The 14,452-nt window shown below is 37.8% G+C and overlaps 1 protein-coding gene across 2 annotated transcripts; it reads left to right on the top strand.

Annotated features, from left to right (window-relative positions):
- The first annotated feature begins 765 nt into the window (after positions 1 to 765).
- On the top strand, positions 766 to 11,391 carry sra1 (steroid receptor RNA activator 1). 2 transcript variants are annotated; one of them, XM_062407027.1, is made up of 6 exons: positions 766 to 949; positions 7,210 to 7,317; positions 7,531 to 7,617; positions 7,740 to 7,855; positions 8,553 to 8,661; positions 8,736 to 11,391. In XM_062407027.1, the coding sequence occupies exons 1-6, from the start codon at positions 925 to 927 to the stop codon at positions 8,927 to 8,929; spliced, it is 639 nt and encodes a 212-aa protein (XP_062263011.1). In that variant the 5' UTR covers positions 766 to 924; the 3' UTR covers positions 8,930 to 11,391. The 2 variants fall into 2 exon arrangements, with proteins under 2 accessions (XP_062263011.1, XP_062263010.1); XM_062407026.1 differs by having other exon boundaries at positions 7,695 to 7,855.
- Positions 11,392 to 14,452: the final 3,061 nt, after the last annotated feature.

Here is a 14,452-nt window from a genome sequence, read left to right as displayed (position 1 = left end):
CTGTTTCGTGGACCAGTCTTTATGTGTTGGTGCAAAACCTGCACCTCATTCTCACTGGGACTCGCCCCCCCCCCCCCCCCCCCCCCTCAAAGTCTCATCCTGGAACCGCCCCTGCTTTGACTCCACCACATGACGTCAGCAGGACACAGTGGGCAACGTGTCCCGGAAAACATGACAGGAATTCACCAGTTGTCCTGCAAAATAAAAGCCCAGTATTTTATGCTATTAGGATTGTGTACAAAAACATTTACTATTTAATAGTAAATCTCACAACTTACTATTAACACACAAGATTCATTTTTATGTATTTTGTTACTTAAAACAATGTTTAATACTGTATTGTAAGTCTAATGTCTGCTTGTCAATATAAACATGATTATGTTTAGACAGATGGATACTTTATTAATCCCGAGGGAAATTCAGAAAAAAGGTTTATTTAAAATAACTCTTTTTTTAAATATAATTACATAAGTATATCAAATGATATACAATATGAAAGACATGATTATCTATAAGTTCAACCAGATCATGTTTTAAACTCCTCTCCTTTCCTCTGCAATCATCTCTTTTGCTTCTCGTCATAGCATAACAGAATTAATATTATTATTCGGCCAGTTTACAATTCAGTTTATTGGGGGGGGGGGGGGGTAAAATGTAACGACATTCATGTCCCCTCAATTACTATTATGTCTACTGCACTGCGTTTATATAGATATACGACAAAATAAAAACGTTCTTTTATTTTGAAATTAGAACGGAAGTGACTTAGGCGTTGCAGAAGGTCAACACAGCACTTCCTTGTTCGCTCGACGTCGTTTCGTGTTTGTTAAAATATTAATTTCCTTAAAGCCTAAACGCTGTTTTCACGATAGCCGTTAGCCGTTAGCTTTTCGTCCTCGGTAGAAGAAGAAGCTGGAACCCAACATGGAGGACATGTACGTGACAGCAGGTGAGCTGCTGCTGCTCGTGACACTAACGACTGAAGTTAATGTCGGGGATCAAGTTGATGAGGTTCTGAAGGACTCATTCAATCTGACGCTGACACGCAGCTTCCGGCAACTTCACCTCAACGAACTCCGCTCATAAAAGGACAAATTGTATGATTTTTACACTTTGAGGCCAAACGTAAAGAGTTCGTGTGAATAACTTCACAAACCTTGGATCAGTGCAGGGTGGGTGGACGTTCGGCTCTCAGATCAGTGTGTGAGGTTCTATAGAAACACATCAGGGAGTGAGGTTCTATAGAAACACATCAGTGTGTGAGGTTCTATAGAAACAGATCAGTGTGTGAGGTTCTATAGAAACACATCAGGGAGTGAGGTTCTATAGAAACACATCAGTGTGTGAGGTTCTATAGAAACAGATCAGTGTGTGAGATTCTATAGAAACACATCAGTGTGTGAGGTTCTATAGAAACAGATCAGTGTGTGAGGTTCTATAGAAAAACATCAGGGAATGAGGTTCTATAGAAACACATCAGTGTCTTTACGCCACCTAGTGTTTCAAACTGACTTGACACAGAAGCTTCAGCCTCTTATAGTTTGAATGAAATGAAGGTTTATTAGTTCTCATTATTTATTATTGATATTATTCATTATTTATTTATTATGTGTTCGCTCTAGTCCTGTTGTTTTCTTCCTCCATGTTTAGTGGACACATCCTGACATTAACATGTTGTCTCATCATGTTAACATGTTGTCTCATTATGTAAACATGTTGTCTCATCATGTTAGCATGTTTTGTCATCATGTTAATATGTTGTCTCATCATGTTAACATGTTGTCTCATTATGTTAACATGTTGTGTCATCATGTTAACATGTTGTCTCATCATGTTAACATGTTGTCTCATTATGTAAACATGTTGTCTCATCATGTTAACATGTTGTGTCATCATGTTAATATGTTGTCTCATCATGTTAACATGTTGTCTCATCATGTTTACATGTTGTGTCATCATGTTAATATGTTGTCTCATCATGTTAATGTTTTCTCATCATGTAAACATGTTGTCTCATCATGTAAATATGTTGTCTCATTATGTAAACATGTTGTCTCATCATGTTAACATGTTGTGTCATCATGTTAATATGTTGTCTCATCATGTTAACATGTTGTCTCATCATGTTTACATGTTGTGTCATCATGTTAATATGTTGTCTCATCATGTTTACATGTTGTATCATGTTAACATTTTGTCTCATCATGTAAATATGTTGTCTCATCATGTTAACATGTTGTCTCATCATGTTAACATGTTGTATCATGTTAACATGTTGTCTCATCATGTTAATATGTTGTCTCATCATGTTAACATGTTGTGTCATCATGTTAATATGTTGTCTCATCATGTTAACATGTTGTCTCATCATGTTTACATGTTGTGTCATCATGTTAATATGTTGTCTCATCATGTTAATGTTTTCTCATCATGTAAACATGTTGTATCATGTTAACATGTTGTCTCATCATGTAAACATGTTGTCTCATCATGTTAATATGTTGTCTCATCATGTAAACATGTTGTATCATGTTAACATTTTGTCTCATCATGTAAATATGTTGTCTCATCATGTTAACATGTTGTCTCATCATGTAAATATGTTGTCTCATCATGTTAACATGTTGTCTCATCATGTTAACATGTTGTATCATGTTAACATTTTGTCTCATCATGTTAACATTTTGTCTTATCATGTTAACATGTTGTCTCATCATGTAAACATGTTGTCTCATCATGTTAACATGTTGTATCAGCATGTAAATATGTTGTCTCATCATGTTAACATGTTGTCTCATCATGTTAACATGTTGTATCATGTTAACATTTTGTCTCATCATGTAAATATGTTGTCTCATCATGTTAACATGTTGTCTCATCATGTTAACATGTTGTATCATGTTAACATTTTGTCTCATCATGTTAATATGTTGTCTCATCATGTTAACATTTTGTCTCATCATGTTAACATTTTGTCTTATCATGTTAACATGTTGTCTCATCATGTTAACATGTTGTCTCATCATGTTAATATGTTGTCTCATCATGTTAACATTTTGTCTCATCATGTTAACATTTTGTCTTATCATGTTAACATGTTGTCTCATCATGTTAACATGTTGTCTCATCATGTAAACATGTTGTCTCATCTTGTAAACATGTTGTCTCATCATGTTAATATGTTGTCTCATCATGTAAACATGTTGTCTGATCATGTTAACATGTTGTCTCATCATGTTAACATGTTGTATCAGCATGTAAACATGTTGTCTCATCATGTTAACATGTTGTATCATGTTAACATTTTGTCTCATCATGTAAATATGTTGTCTCATCATGTTAACATGTTGTCTCATCATGTTAACATGTTGTATCATGTTAACATGTTGTCTCATCATGTTAATATGTTGTCTCATCATGTAAACATGTTGTCTGATCATGCTAACATGTTGTCTCATCTTGTAAACATGTTGTCTCATCATGTTAATATGTTGTCTCATCATGTAAACATGTTGTCTGATCATGTTAACATGTTGTCTCATCATGTTAACATGTTGTATCAGCATGTAAACATGTTGTCTCATCATGTTAACATGTTGTATCATGTTAACATTTTGTCTCATCATGTAAATATGTTGTCTCATCATGTTAACATGTTGTATCATGTTAACATTTTGTCTCATCATGTAAATATGTTGTCTCATCATGTTAACATGTTGTCTCATCATGTTAACATGTTGTATCATGTTAACATTTTGTCTCATCATGTTAACATTTTGTCTTATCATGTTAACATGTTGTCTCATCATGTAAACATGTTGTCTCATCATGTTAACATGTTGTATCAGCATGTAAATATGTTGTCTCATCATGTTAACATGTTGTCTCATCATGTTAACATGTTGTATCATGTTAACATTTTGTCTCATCATGTAAATATGTTGTCTCATCATGTTAACATGTTGTCTCATCATGTTAACATGTTGTATCATGTTAACATTTTGTCTCATCATGTTAATATGTTGTCTCATCATGTTAACATTTTGTCTCATCATGTTAACATTTTGTCTTATCATGTTAACATGTTGTCTCATCATGTTAACATGTTGTCTCATCATGTTAATATGTTGTCTCATCATGTTAACATTTTGTCTCATCATGTTAACATTTTGTCTTATCATGTTAACATGTTGTCTCATCATGTTAACATGTTGTCTCATCATGTAAACATGTTGTCTCATCTTGTAAACATGTTGTCTCATCATGTTAATATGTTGTCTCATCATGTAAACATGTTGTCTGATCATGTTAACATGTTGTCTCATCATGTTAACATGTTGTATCAGCATGTAAACATGTTGTCTCATCATGTTAACATGTTGTATCATGATAACATTTTGTCTCATCATGTAAATATGTTGTCTCATCATGTTAATATGTTGTCTCATCATGTAAACATGTTGTCTGATCATGTTAACATGTTGTATCAGCATGTAAACATGTTGTCTCATCATGTTAACATGTTGTATCATGTTAACATTTTGTCTCATCATGTAAATATGTTGTCTCATCATGTTAACATGTTGTCTCATCATGTTAACATGTTGTATCATGTTAACATGTTGTCTCATCATGTTAATATGTTGTCTCATCATGTAAACATGTTGTCTGATCATGCTAACATGTTGTCTCATCTTGTAAACATGTTGTCTCATCATGTTAATATGTTGTCTCATCATGTAAACATGTTGTCTGATCATGTTAACATGTTGTCTCATCATGTTAGCATGTTGTATCAGCATGTAAACATGTTGTCTCATCATGTTAACATGTTGTATCATGTTAAAATTTTGTCTCATCATGTAAATATGTTGTCTCATCATGTTAACATGTTGTATCATGTTAACATTTTGTCTTATCATGTTAACATGTTGTCTCATCATGTAAACCTGTTGTCTCATCATGTTAACATGTTGTATCAGCATGTAAATATGTTGTCTCATCATGTTAACATGTTGTCTCATCATGTAAACATGTTGTCTCATCATGTTAACATGTTGTATCATGTTAACATTTTGTGTCATCATGTAAACATGTTGTCTCATCATGTAAACATGTTGTCTCATCATGTAAACATGTTGTCTCATCATGTTAACATGTTGTATCATGATAACATTTTGTCTCATCATGTAAATATGTTGTCTCATCATGTTAATATGTTGTCTCATCATGTAAACATGTTGTCTGATCATGTTAACATGTTGTATCAGCATGTAAACATGTTGTCTCATCATGTTAACATGTTGTATCATGTTAACATTTTGTCTCATCATGTAAATATGTTGTCTCATCATGTTAACATGTTGTCTCATCATGTTAACATGTTGTATCATGTTAACATGTTGTATCAGCATGTAAACATGTTGTCTCATCATGTTAACATGTTGTATCATGTTAACATTTTGTCTCATCATGTAAATATGTTGTCTCATCATGTAAACATGTTGTATCAGCATGTAAACATGTTGTCTCATCATGTTAACATGTTGTATCATGTTAACATTTTGTCTCATCATGTAAATATGTTGTCTCATCATGTAAACATGTTGTCTCATCATGTTAATATGTTGTCTCATCATGTAAACATGTTGTCTGATCATGCTAACATGTTGTCTCATCTTGTAAACATGTTGTCTCATCATGTTAATATGTTGTCTCATCATGTAAACATGTTGTCTGATCATGTTAACATGTTGTCTCATCATGTTAACATGTTGTATCAGCATGTAAACATGTTGTCTCATCATGTTAACATGTTGTATCATGTTAAAATTTTGTCTCATCATGTAAATATGTTGTCTCATCATGTTAACATGTTGTATCATGTTAACATTTTGTCTTATCATGTTAACATGTTGTCTCATCATGTAAACCTGTTGTCTCATCATGTTAACATGTTGTATCAGCATGTAAATATGTTGTCTCATCATGTTAACATGTTGTCTCATCATGTAAACATGTTGTCTCATCATGTTAACATGTTGTATCATGTTAACATTTTGTGTCATCATGTAAATATGTTGTCTCATCATGTAAACATGTTGTCTCATCATGTAAACATGTTGTCTCATCATGTTAACATGTTGTATCAGCATGTAAACATGTTGTATCATGTTAACATTTTGTCTCATCATGTAAATATGTTGTCTCATCATGTTAACATGTTGTCTCATCATGTTAACATGTTGTATCATGTTAACATTTTGTCTCATCATGTTAACATTTTGTATCAGCATGTAAACATGTTGTATCATGTTAACATTTTGTCTCATCATGTAAATATGTTGTCTCATCATGTTAACATGTTGTCTCATCATGTTAACATGTTGTATCATGTTAACATTTTGTCTTATCATGTTAACATGTTGTCTCATCATGTAAACATGTTGTTTCATCATGTTAACATGTTGTATCAGCATGTAAATATGTTGTCTCATCATGTTAACATGTTGTCTCATCATGTAAACATGTTGTCTCATCATGTTAACATGTTGTATCATGTTAACATTTTGTGTCATCATGTAAATATGTTGTCTCATCATGTTAACATGTTGTCTCATCATGTAAACATGTTGTCTCATCATGTAAACATGTTGTCTCATCATGTTAATATGTCTCATCATGTAAACATGTTGTCTCATCATGTTAACATGTTGTATCAGCATGTAAACATGTTGTCTCATCATGTTAACATGTTGTATCATGTTAACATTTTGTCTCATCATGTAAATATGTTGTCTCATCATGTTAACATGTTGTCTCATCATGTAAACATGTTGTCTCATCATGTAAACATGTTGTCTCATCATGTAAACATGTTGTCTCATCATGTTAATATGTTGTCTCATCATGTTAACATGTTGTCTCATCCTGTTAACATTTTGTCTCATCATGTTAATATGTTGTCTCATGTTAATATGTTGTCTCATCATGTAAACATGTTGTCTGATCATGTAAACATGTTGTCTGATCATGTTAACATGTTGTCTGATCATGTTAACATGTTGTCTGATCATGTTAACATGTTGTCTGATCATGTTAACATGTTTTCTCATCATGTAAACATGTTGTCTCATCATGTTAATATGTTGGACTGAGCTCAAAGTGTCAATGATTGATTGACAGATTGAATCTGTCTGTGTTGCCTAGGTAACCAGGAGCGGGGGTGGAACGACCCCCCTCAGTTCTCCTATGGCCTTCAGACGGCCCGCCCCCCCCCAAGGAACCTCCTGAACAAGAGAGCAGCGCCACCTGCAGGTGAGAAACACTGTGTGTGTGTGTGTGTCGTAGAACCATAAATGAAAAAGAGTCCGTCCGGGGGAAATGGATCTTTTGATAGTCAAGGTTGCGAGCCCTGTGCTAGACTCTCACTCTCTGATCACGTGTTCACTGATCACTTACTCACATGTGCACTGAAGAGACAAATAACTGTCTAATGCTTCAAACGTCCTGTCTCTGATTGTCCCCCAGGTCCAGGAGCTCCACCCCCTTTGTATTCCTCGGCCAACCCTCTGGCTCCAACTCAGTGTGGCTTAGCCCCGCCCCCTCTGTACAAAGGTAAGCGCTAGGGTCGTCATGGCAGCAGAATGTGAGTTCATGCTTTTTAATTGTGATACGTCTCTGAACTCATACAGCTGGTCCTCCACCTGGCTGCCTGGCACCGCCCCTTCCTCCATCAGGACCAATGATGAGCCAGAAAGAGGCAGGCAGGAGCCAATCAGAGAGCGTGCCTGATGTGGAAGCAGTGGTGCTGGTGTTGAAGCGAGCGCTGGCCGCCTGCCGACAGACCATCGGAGTGAGTTCAACCCCAGTCATACTTCCACATACTTCCTGTTGTCTTCACAATAAGAGCCTTTCAAATATAAATGTCAAAGGAGCCCAGCTGGTGATCCACAGTATTATTCTCTCGCTATAGCTATAACTAACTGTCACTAATACTTAAATGTAACTGTAACTATAACTAACTATAACTCACTAACTGTAACTATAGCTATAGCTATAACTAACTGTCACTAATACTTAAGTGTAACTGTAACTATAACTAACTATAACTGTAATTATAACAACTCTAACTGTGATTGTAACTAAAATTAACTATAACTATAATAGCAACTATAACTTTAATTATATCCATATCTTACTGTCACTGTAACTAACTGGAACTAGAACTAGAACCGTAAAAGTTACTAGAACTATAATTGTAACTAACAGTAAGTACAACTATAATTGTAATTATAACAGTAACTATAAGTACAACTTACAGGAACTATAAGTAACTAATTAAGTGTAACTATAACAGTGAATGTAACTTTAGCTATAACTGTAACATTGACTGTAATAGTAACTAAGTGTCTCTTTTTCAGGGATTGTAACTATAATTGTAATGATAACAGTGTGTTCTGGTTCTGGATTCAAACCAGTTTCCAGACTGAGAACTGGTTTAAGATCAGGCTGTTAATCAGATCTCCTCCTGTGTGACCTTTGACCTGCAGGATCAGGTGTGTAATGATGTGGACAAAAGGCTCCGCCTTCTGGAGGATGGCTGGAGATCAGGTCAGCTGAGTGTTCCTGTCAAGAGACGCATGGACGCCCTGTCTCAAGGTAACTGTCTCACCTCACCTGAAAGTGTCAGCAACTGTCTCTGTCCACCTGCCTGAAACCTGTCTGTCTCTCAGAGTTGCAGTCGGGTCACTGGGACGCAGCTGACGAGATCCATCGTTCTCTGATGGTCGATCATGTGACTGAGGTCATTCCGTGGATGGTTGGCGTTAAACGACTTATCGCTGAGACGCGAAATCTGAGTCCAGAACTCCTACAACTTCTTCATCACCCTGCAGAGCCGGTCCAGGAGCCTGTCTCCCAGTCCTGACTCAGCAGCAGGTTTCCTTCGTCTCTTGACTCGGGCCCTTTGAACCATCTCAGGACCTGGTGGCAACAATCCTCACATTCACACGGTTCAAAGCTCAAACCACAGGGAAGTAGGAGGTTCAGCAGTTTGCTCAAGGGAACTTCAACGAGGATGGATGTATTGTTCAAAAACCCTTCTGTTCTGGACTCTGCAATTTGGATCATGAACATCTGGATTCTGGATTTTAGACTATTATTGGTGTCTGGACCACAGACTGCTAATAAAAACAGATGTAGACTTCAGGTCCAGGGAGTGAAGCCGATGCTGAAGTGTCTGAAACCTGTCTTCTGTGTAGTGACCAGCAGGGGGCGACTCCTCTGGAAGTTTCTATAGAAAGTGACTCTTCTTCTCACTTTATCACGTCAGTAAACATTCAGGAGTTTCTGTCTCAGTCTCTAGTTTCAAGTCTTCTTCAAACAGCTGATGATCATTTAATGAATTATGATCATTTAGAGTCAAACAGACCATAAAGCACCGGATGTGTTGGGGAGGGGGGGGCGGTATACCACAGTTTGATTGACAGCTGGTACCGTCCAATGGGTGCAAATGGCAGGTGTAGGGCATGCAGTGTCCTTGAGCTTTCAGTCACTATGGTCACTTCTAAAGGTGCTCGGGTTGAACGGCTAGCGATCGCTATCGGCCGATATTCCTTCTTATTAGTTCTATCAGCGATCTCTCTAAACGCGGATCAGAGGAGGATCAGATGAACCAAAACAAACGGCTCATTCTCAACAGAGATGAGAAGGAACTTTGGACTTTAGATTCAAGGGGCTTTGATTGGCTTTGAATGGTATCAACAGCTGTTTCCTGTGTGAGCTGCTGTTCTTTGATCATGTTTCCTGATTGTTTCTACGATTTACTTTGAAATATCCATGACTTCTTCATGATTCAGTTCTTAGAAAATAAATACACCTTCATTGTTCTGTATTCCTCTGTTTGCTGGTATCCAAATAAACGTTGTCACGATAACCCTAACCCATATCTCAATAAATCTTATTATGGATGAAAATAACTTTAACAAGATTAATGCTGAACATGAATCTGTTCTTAGAACAACCTCCTGTTTCTGACTCTTCACTGATTCTGCGGCTGTCGTTAGCTTCTCCACCGTGTGAACTGACCAATGATCTGATCCTCTTCACTGAAATTTTTAGTCTGGTTTAATGAAACCAGAACCTGTTCTTCCTGTGATAGGAGCTTTGGATCATCTGTATAAACTGGAACAGATGTTTGACACTGAGGACTTGGGGACAACGGTACAGTAGAGATGTAACTTTCTGACTTCAGGACGTCTCTGGCGTCTTTTATATGTTTATACTGCTCGTGTTAAACACTCCCTCTCTGCCCCTTCCCTCTCCCTCCCCCTCCTCACTCCTCACTCTTATTGTAGAATGTAGTGACATCTAGTGGTGAAGTGTCGTGTTGTAGCTGAACACCCCCCCCCCCCTCCAAGCATGAAAGAGAACCTGAGGTAGCTTCAGTTGTCATAAAAACTCACAAGGTTTAATTTGTCCAGTCTGTAGCTACTGTAAAAATAGAGAGAAAATGCTGCTGATGTACATACAGGGTATTTAAATATAAAGTATTTGTATATATAGTATTTAAATATAAAGGCCCATTCTATTGGGAAGACAACAATTTGTACAGTTTAGATCAGTGGTCGCCAACCCGTCGATCGCACAGTCTTCACTGTCAATCTCCGAACTCTCTGGACTCAGATTAGCTGTGTGTCGGTTGTCTGTGTGTCGGTTGTCGGTTGTTCAGAAGGCAGCGTGTCAGCTACCGGGGCGGAGCTGCAGGTTTATCTCCTGCTTTGCTTTTGAAACAAGTCGGTTCATGTACTAAACTAAACACCAGGACTCTACGGTCTGAAGACGCACACCTCCCGGTCTGTCGATAACAATCAAAGCCATTAAAGTTCTTTTACTTTGAAACGAGTTCGGAAAGTGTTGTAAATACGTTTGTGTCATAGAAAGATAAACATTGTGTTTTACAGAAGAATAAAAATAACAAAATAACTTTCACCTGAGTTTTAATATTTATCTGTTGAAATTATGCCACAAACGCATTTTTTAAATGTTAAAACCACTGTCTGTGTTTCAAAATAAAAGCACTCCAGCTGTTGATGGAATCCATCAAAAAACTTTTTTTATTGTGAAATATTTGCAGAGCCGGAAGATGCACATCTTCATACTGTATAGTACTGGTATTAATTTGAGTATAAGGGTCTGTAATACAAATAGTACCATTTATGACCGTATTCAAATCAAAGCCCATTCAACACTTTGTGCTGCAGCAGCAGCTCCTCTGCAGAACATGTTGTTGAACTGAAGCTAAATATTGTGCACTGAACAGATGCTGTGAATATGAATTGATGTTAATGTGAATATTGTGCATTGAATAGATAAAGTTGCACAACTGCCTTTCTTTGTGTGTATTAATGCTCGGACATTCAGCCTTTTACAGAAATTGCACAAAACTTATAAGTAGGACTCTCCTAAGTGGGTTTCTTGAACGATATCATGGTGGCAGATCTCGGCTTATGGAATGAAGAAGGGATCCTGGGCTCGAAACGGTTGGTGATCACTGGTTTAGATGAAACAAGTAAAAACATCACTAGGGTTTTTTATATTTAATTTCTGCCAATTGATCCCTTTCACTAAATATTACTATGTTAAGGAGGGTTTATGAGCTATACTGCAGTCAGCCACCAGGGGGTGATCCAGATGCTTTGGCTTCACTTTTGTAGAACTATCATGTCCAACTTGTCTTCGACACTCCAGCACACCCTCCTATGACTGGTCACATGTTTGTGACGTAATCTGCTTCACTGGTTTTTTTTCTTTCCTTCTCTGATGAAAAGGTTTTATATGACGAATTGAAATCAGTTCATCCTCGCTTTGACCAGGATCTAGATGCTAGCTGTGTAGACTAGCTGCTAGCTGTGTAGACTAGCTGCTATCTTTGTAGACTAGCTGCTAGCTGTGTAGACTAGCTGCTATCTTTGTAGAATAGCTGCTAGCTTTGTAGAATAGCTGCTAGCTGTGTAGACTAGTTGCAATCTTTGTAGAATAGCTGCTAGCTTTGTAGAATAGCTGCTAGCTGTGTAGACTAGTTGCAATCTTTGTAGACTAGCTGTTATCTTTGTAGACTAGCTGCTAGCTGTGTAGACTAGTTGCTATCTTTGTAGACTAGCTGTTATCTTTGTAGACTAGCTGCTATCTTTGTAGACTAGATGCTAGCTGTGTAGACTAGCTGCTATCTTTGTAGACTAGCTGCTATCTTTGTAGAATAGCTGCTAGCTTTGTAGAATAGCTGCTAGCTGTGTAGACTAGTTGCAATCTTTGTAGACTAGCTGTTATCTTTGTAGACTAGCTGCTAGCTGTGTAGACTAGTTGCTATCTTTGTAGACTAGCTGTTATCTTTGTAGACTAGCTGCTATCTTTGTAGACTAGCTGCTAGCTGTGTAGACTAGCTGTTATATTTGTAGACTAGCTGCTAGCTGTGTAGACTAGCTGCTATCTTTGTAGACTAGCTGCTAGCTGTGTAGACTAGCTGTTCTATTTGTAGACTAGCTGCTAGCTGTGTAGACTAGCTGCTATCTTTGTAGACTAGCTGCTAGCTGTGTAGACTAGCTGCTATCTTTGTAGACTTGCTGCTAGCTGTGTTGACTAGCTGTTCTCTTTGTAGGCTAGCTGCTATCTGTGTAGACTAGCTGTTCTCTTTGTAGACTAGCTGCTAGCTGTGTAGACTAGCTGCTATCTTTGTAGACTAGCTGCTAGCTGTGTAGACTAGCTGCTAGCTGTGTAGACTAGCTGCTATCTTTGTAGACCAGCTGCTAGCTGTGTAGACTAGCTGCTAGCTGTGTAGACTAGCTGCTATCTTTGTAGACTAGCTGTTATCTTTGTAGACTAGCTGCTATCTTTGTAGACTAGCTGCTATCTTTGTAGACTAGCTGCTAGCTGTGTAGACTAGCTGCTAGCTGTGTAGACTAGCTGCTATCTTTGCAGACTAGCTGCTAGCTGTGTAGACTAGCTGTTCTCTGTGTAGACTAGCTGCTAGCTGTGTAGACTAGCTGTTATCTTTGTAGACTAGCTGCTATCTTTGTAGACTAGCTGCTACCTTTGTAGACTAGCTGCTAGCTGTGTAGACTAGCTGTTATATTTGTAGATTAGCTGCTAGCTGTGTAGATTAGCTGCTAGCTGTGTAGACTAGCTGTTATCTTTGTAGACTAGCTGCTAGCTGTGTAGACTAGCTGTTATCTTTGTAGATTAGCTGCTAGCTGTGTAGATTAGCTGCTAGCTGTGTAGACTAGCTGTTATCTTTGTAGACTAGCTGCTACCTTTGTAGACTAGCTGCTAGCTGTGTAGACTAGCTGTTATCTTTGTAGATTAGCTGCTAGCTGTGTAGATTAGCTGCTAGCTGTGTAGACTAGCTGTTATCTTTGTAGACTAGCTGCTATCAGAAAAGGAAAGTGTGAGGAAAGAGATTTTTTCTTAACATTAGAGCATGAAAGCATTTTACAGTCAGTCATTGAAATCATCAACATGAATATGAACAGAAAGTCGTGTCATACTGTTTCTGTAATGTAGCCTGCAGCCTGTAGGAGGCGCTAGAAGCTTGTTTGATTCTCTGACAGACCAGTGAGGAGGTCTTCATCTCAGCTGCTGGAGCGTTGGACAGTTTTTCAGATGTGTGCAGCTCCAGCGGAGCTCATTACGAACCCTGCTGACCAACCAGCTGTGCCCCACTCCTCTCCAGGGAGGAAGAGGAGGAGGCGGAGGAGGGAGAGGCTCAAAAAGTGGAAGCAGAAAAGATGAGTGACAGAAAGAAAGAGAGAAGCTTGTTCCCACAGAGACAAACAAACCTTAAAATAGACCCAGAGAAGAGAGGAGGAGAGCTCCGGCCTCCGGTCAGAAACTGAAAGTCTTCAGCAAAAACATTTCAAACGATGATCAACATGACAGTTTACTGACGCCCTCTTCCTCCATGTTAGCAGATGGGACATGAACCAATTTTTTTTTATCTTTGTCAAATATGATTTCTGTCATTTCAGGTATTTCTTATCTCACTGTTGTTTCTGATCCGTTTGGTTTGAATGATTTATTCGATGTTCTAAACACGGGGTGTCTGTGATCTTTATTCAGTTACCACCTGCTAATACACCGAAGAAGAAGAACCACTATAAGTAAACGTAGTTGAGTTAGTATATACATATTATTAGCAGTATCAGTAAAAGAGTATTAGTTAGCGTTTCATGAGTAATAGTATGTGTAGTAGTATCATTACTAGCATGTACGCAGTATATTATCAGTAGTACTGCAATGTTTGTTCCTGAATACTCCTCCAGAGCTGGCGGTGTTTGCAGTTTTACTTTTGAGCGCAGACAGAAAGGATGCAATTACCATGACGACTGTGTGTGTGTGTGTGTGTGTGGGTGGGTGGATCCTGGCCTGTGATTGGCTGACGGGGGAGTGGGCGGGC

This window comes from Platichthys flesus, chromosome 15, assembly GCF_949316205.1.
Source record: "Platichthys flesus chromosome 15, fPlaFle2.1, whole genome shotgun sequence".
Taxonomy (NCBI): Eukaryota; Metazoa; Chordata; class Actinopteri; order Pleuronectiformes; family Pleuronectidae; genus Platichthys; species Platichthys flesus.
Note: the sequence above shows the minus strand (reverse complement) of the source record. Positions and strands in the feature narration are given on the sequence as shown.